Raw genomic sequence first — 6,179 nt, 5'->3', positions numbered from 1 at the left:
CTTACAAAGAGGCAGAGACAAATTCTCACCTAGAGCAAGCAAGTGTGTGTTTCTGGGATATCCTTCTGATTTCAGAGGATACAAACTTTTGGACTTAACCAACATGCAAGAATTTGTGTCAAGAGATGTTATTTTCCATGAGGATGTTTTTCCTCTTTCTGATCTTTCACCATCTTCTTGTCCTTTCATTCCAGACTCAACTCAAACTCCACCTTCACCTATCACACCTGAGAATAACTCTTCTGCTCCATCCACAAACACACATCCTGAAATTCCTTCTTCTCAACCATCAAATGCTCCCAACAATTCCAGATCTGGAAGAAAAATAACACCTCCATCTCACTTGACTGATTACATTTGCAATTCTGTGAGCTCAACTTCTCCATACCCCATCTCTTCATATTTCAGCCTCTCCAAACTCTCTCCACAATATCTCAAATACATAATTCTCATGTCTGCTGTTTATGAACCTCCAACATACTCTCAAGCCTCTAAATACCCTGAGTGGCAGCAGGCAATGCAAGATGAGTTGGATGCATTCTTGAGAACTGAGACATGGTTTGTGACCATTTTACCATCAGGGAAGATACCCATTGATTGCAAATGGGTATACAAAGTGAAATACAATCCTGATGCATCAGTAGAAAGATACAAAGCAAGGCTTGTTGCAAAGGGCTTCACACAATTAGAGGGTGTAGACTTTCTGGATACTTTTTCCCCTGTTGCTAAACTGACTACAGTGAAGCTTTTATTGGCCTTAGCAGCTACTGAGGGGTGGTCATTATCTCACCTAGACATCAATAATGCTTTTCTCTATGGAGAACTAGAAGAAGACATATATATGACGCTGCCACCAGGTTATAATGTAGAGTGGCAGACTGTTGAAGGGGCAACTCCTCAATCAACATTGGTGTGTAAACTAAAGAAGTCCCTTTATGGTCTTAAACAAGCCTCCAGGCAGTGGTACTTAAAGTTCTCTGAAGTTTTGAAAGGGTTCGGTTTGCAACAGTCCGCATCAGACCACTCTTTTTTCTTCAAGAGGGATAACACTAGTTTCTTTGGCATTGTTGTGTATGTTGATGACATTTTGGTGGCAACAACTGATCCAGAGATGACAGAGAGTTTCAAGACCTTTCTATCTCAACACTTTAAGTTCAAGGATCTAGGATCCCCCAAATATTTTCTTGGAGTTGAAATTGCTAGGAATAAGAAAGGGATCTTGATATCTCAAAGAAAGTATGTCATGGATTTATTGAGAGACACTGGAATGATGGGATGTAAACCCTCTGCCGTGCCTATGGATCCCTTGAAGAAACTGAGGATAGATTCAGGGAAGCCTATGGAAGATACATCCAAATATAGAAGATTGATTGGTAGATTGCTATATTTGTGTATAACCAGACCTGATGTGACTTTTGCTGTGCATAAACTTAGCCAATATGTGGCCAATCCCACTGATGAGCACTGGGAAGCTGCAGAAAGAGTGTTGAAGTACTTAAAAGGATCTCCAGGGCATGGGTTATTCTATTCCAGCAATTGCAAGATCAGTCTTAGCATGTTCTCAGATGCAGATTGGGCCTCTTGTCAAGATACAAGGAAATCGATGACAGGCTATTGTTTATACCTTGGAAACTCTCTGATATCTTGGAAGTCAAAGAAGCAAAACACCATTTCAAGATCATCAGCAGAGGCTGAGTATAGAGCAATGGCACAAGCCACCTGTGAAGTGGTGTGGGCAGTAGCTTTACTTGCAGATTTTGGATTCAAAGTGGAGAAAGCTGTGCCTCTTTATTGTGATAACCAATCGGCCATTTATATCTGCTCTAATCCAGTTTTCCATGAGAGAACGAAACACATTGAGATAGATTGTCATACAGTGAGAGAAAGGTTCCTTGAGGGAGTGATCAAACCCTTACATATCAGAAACAATCTCCAAGTGGCTGACATTTTTACCAAGCCTTTGGGGCCAATGGCTTTCCATTCAATACTTAGCAAGATGAATTTTGAGAGCCTCTATGATCCATCTTGAAGGGGCATGTGGAAAATAAGAGTTTGAGCAAAGCCGTGCATGAAGCTTGAGTGAAAGAATGAAGTCGAAAGAGAAAGATTGCAGGTGTGCATGGCAACGAGCTGAGCTGACATACAGATAGAAAGATGCTGAGTCACCTCCAGCTGGCATCTAGTCAGCTGCTGAGTTAGTTACAAAGTTGGTTATGAGTTTAGTTGGAATTTTTGTTAGTTTCTTCAATAAATATCTTAGCTTTAGTATAAATAGCTAGCTGCTATGTAGCTTGTGTTTTGAGAAGTTTTTTTTGAAGTTTAATGAAATATTCTTTCATCTTCTATCTCAATTCGTTTCCATATTATTCTTTTTCATGAAATTTCACAAAAACAACGTAGTGGGATTCGTGAGACATTTATTACAATCTGGAAACAAACAAACTTTTAACAACGTAGTGGGATTCGTGAGACATTTATTACAATCTGGAAACAAACAAATTTTAAAAGTATTTTCCCGTTAACCATAAAAATAAAATTCAATGGTTAGATCCTAATCAGGTACAATTAAAATAAATCTGTCGCCAGAGATTATTACTAGTATAATTATTACGCCTTTTGAAAAATCATTTAATTTTGTCTTTTATTGTGATTTTAACTTTTTTTACTGTTTATGTTACATTAGACTGAAAATGCGGCAATAAATAAAATCACCCTTCCACCTCCCTACATTTTGAATTTTTCACTTCAAAAATAAGTGTGTGTATATGGCCCGTTATAATTTTATATTTTCCAAATTACCCTTGCTCAGTTTTTTCTGAAAGTATTAGTAGTAGATTTGTTCTGTGAAACTAGAACTAATTTTTCATATATTAATTCAATTATAATAGCATTAATACGAACAAATATTGAATAAAAAATTAAAATAAAACGGAGAATGTTGGTAAAATAACAGATTCCGACGGCATTATAGCCAAACACATAAAATAAATAGGAATGAAATATAAAGTCAGTAAATAAAATTAAATACAGTTTGGCAGCATCAACCTTTTTGTATTGATATACACTGTCTTCTTCCTCTCACCTTCAACCTTCACTGATCTCTCTCTCAAAAATGGCGATGGATTGGACGAGAAATGCTTTTCCAACAGGTCTCCTTCTTCCTTCTGCTGCGATTAATTATTTGAATTGATCGATTCGTGAATCTGAAAAAAAAAACATGTTTATCTTGCACTGAATCACTAATTCCCTGTGTCTGCTCTTTCTCTCACTATATTTAAAGTAGTGTATCTAAGATTATTGTGTGTGTTCAGACTTCAGAGCAAAGAAAGTGCAGTACTTAGCCACAGCATTTAAGCTTTTTCCTTTTATTTTTGAATTTTCTTGTGGTGTATTTAACTCGTATTGAAGGATCGTATGTACAAATTCCGATTAAATTAAAGTCTGTACCTTAATTTCTCACACACACAATAGAGAGAGGGAAAAATGGGTTGTTGGTATTCAAGGTTAGAGAGGGAGGAAATGGTGTCTAGATGTAAGGCTAGAAAGAGATACATGAAGCAGTTTGTGAAGGCGAGGCATGCCTTTGCCGCCGCCCACAGCATGTACATAAGGTCTCTCCGCAACAACGGCTCCGCTCTTCTTCAATTCGCCACGGCGGAAACCAGCCTCCACCACCACAACCCCTTACCCCCGCCTCCGCCCCCACAGCAGCTTCCTAACAACTCACTCCCACCTCCATTCAGCCCTATGTCCTGGACCCCCTCCTCAGCCATCCGCCCACCGCCTCCTCCTCCACCTCCGCCCGCGTCCACCTGGGATTTCTGGGACCCCTTTATGCCAACGACCACCAGGCGGTCGGAGGAGTGGGAGACCACGACCGCCATTGCTTCCCAGGCGCCAGTCACCCCCATCATCACCAGGGCTGCCGCGCCTTCTGCCAGCGAGCTGGCGGTGGTGGTGTCGACCAAGGGTAAAGATCTGGTTGAGATCATTAAGGAGGTTGATGACTACTTTTTGCAAGCTGCCAATGCTGGTGGTCCACTCTCCGCGTTGTTGGAAGTCCCAGTTTCCAATTTTAATCGCCAATCCTCGCTGGGTAATTACGACACTAATTGTGAATATGTTTAGATTTTTGATCTGCATAGTTTTCATGTTGTTTTGTTTGCAGGTAAGGACAATGGATATGGGAAGAGCTTGAGTCCACTACACTGGAGTTGGGGTTCAGGCAGTGCGAAATGGAATGCGTTTGGAAAGTTCTGCGAGGATCCTATCGGAAGCGCGGTTCATCTTGCTGCCAATGGAAATGCCACTCATTGTTCAACGGTTGAGAGGTTATACGCGTGGGAGAAGAAACTCTGCCTGGAGGTTAAGGTATTCAATTATCTAGTTTGATTTTTTGACTATTTTTGGTGTCCTTGATTTGCTTTCGACATTGTAGAATGCCGAGTCTTTGAAACTAGAGCATGAGAAAAGAGTAGCAGCTCTCAGGAAGCTAGAGATGAAGAATGCTGATTATATCAAGACTGAGAAGGCTAAAAAGGAAGTCGAGAAGTTGGAATCGCAGATGACCGTTGCTGTGCAAACGATCGAGACTACCTCCTTCGAGATTATCAAATTGAGGGAATCAGAGCTTCATCCTCAACTTCTTCAGCTCATTAAGGGGTAATTTCTCTCCGTCGCGCCTTGAACAAGTATCTAGGGGAAACTTTTGTGCTACCATCTGTTTATTTTCTTCTGTTATTCACAAAGTTTCTGGTTATTTTTAATGATTGAAAGAATGTTGGATAGTTATAAACACCACATGAATTTGAAGTGTGTTATAAATTATAATCATCATCTTGGTTTAGGTTAATGGGCATGTGGAGAAGCATGTATGAATTCCACCAGGTACAAACACACATAGTCCAGCAGCTCAAATACCTCAACTGCATCCCTTCGGTGGAGCCCACTTCTGAAATCCATCGGCAATCAACGCTTCAGCTCGAGCTCGAGGCTCAGCAGTGGCACCTCTCCTTCTGTAGCCTCATCAAAGCTCAGCGCGAATATATTCAGTCATTGACAGGCTGGCTCCGTCTCAGCCTCTTCCAAGTAGGTAACAATCCCATCAACAAAACGAAGCAAGACTCCGCCATTTACTCGCTCTGTGAAGAATGGCAGCTCGCTATCAACAACGCTCCTGACAAGGTGGCGTCCGAGGGAATCAAGAGTTTCCTAACAGTCATCCACGCAATTGTAGTTCAGCAAGCGGAAGAACAAAAACAGAAGAGGAGTTCAGAGTCGGTGTTCAAGGAGCTTGAGAAGAAGGCAGGCGAGCTCCGGTCATTGGAGAGCAAGCACGGGCCGTCACAAACCTACGGTGATACAATCAAGGATCCCGTGCGAGAGAAAAGAGCCAAGGTGGAGGCCTTGAGGTCCAAGGGAGAGGATGAGAAGGCTAAGTATGAGAAGTCAATCAGTGTGACCAGGGCGATGACCATGAACAACCTGCAGATGGGTTTGCCCCACGTTTTTCAGGCAATGACGGGTTTCGCCAATGTGTGCACGCAAGCTTTTGAGTCCGTGAACAACCAGACCAAGAGCACTGATCATCTGCACAATGTGAAGATGATATTACCTTGAAATTAATAATATGCTGACCCTGTCTCTGCAATCACATTTTGTCTTGGCGCTTAAAACGGTTTTTAGCTTGTGTAATTATTGTTTGCTTGTGGTAGTATTTAGGTTGAGTTTTTAGATATCTGCTTTAGATTCAGTTGTAGAATCTGGTGTTTTCACCTGTATTTTGTGCCCTTTTAAGAAGAAGAGTGAGATCCATAGTTTTTGAGAATTTTGAATTTAGGGTCTTATCTCATGGTTTTTGAGAATTTTGAATTTAGGATCTGGTGGGTTGCCAGTGCAGCCCATAACCCGTGGGCTGACCTGAATAGCTGCCAAATTTATGGGGTTAGGGTTGAAAATTTCAAGTCCGATAAAATTACAATCTGATTAACCCGCAACCTATTAGGGCCAGACCTAAAAACCTGATGGGCTAGCTGGAAAACCCGATAAAATTCGATACTTAAATCAATTATTTTTAGAATATTGATAACTAAAATATGAACTTTCAATTTTATGTATTAAATATATAAGTTATATGGAGTATTAAATTTTTATTAATATACTATGGATAAATAAATTAG

General features: G+C 40.7%; 1 protein-coding gene across 1 annotated transcript; it reads left to right on the top strand.

The window, feature by feature from the left end:
• The first annotated feature begins 3,023 nt into the window (after positions 1 to 3,023).
• LOC121768753 (protein ALTERED PHOSPHATE STARVATION RESPONSE 1-like) lies at positions 3,024 to 5,827 on the top strand. Its single transcript, XM_042165296.1, has 4 exons — positions 3,024 to 4,096; positions 4,169 to 4,371; positions 4,439 to 4,662; positions 4,848 to 5,827. The coding sequence occupies exons 1-4, from the start codon at positions 3,484 to 3,486 to the stop codon at positions 5,617 to 5,619; spliced, it is 1,812 nt and encodes a 603-aa protein (XP_042021230.1). The 5' UTR covers positions 3,024 to 3,483; the 3' UTR covers positions 5,620 to 5,827.
• The last annotated feature ends 352 nt before the right edge of the window (positions 5,828 to 6,179 follow it).

Source organism: Salvia splendens, chromosome 15 (assembly GCF_004379255.2).
Source record: "Salvia splendens isolate huo1 chromosome 15, SspV2, whole genome shotgun sequence".
Lineage (NCBI taxonomy): Eukaryota > Viridiplantae > Streptophyta > Magnoliopsida > Lamiales > Lamiaceae > Salvia > Salvia splendens.
The sequence above is the reverse complement of the archived record's forward strand: the minus strand, read 5'-3'. Positions and strand labels throughout refer to the sequence as shown.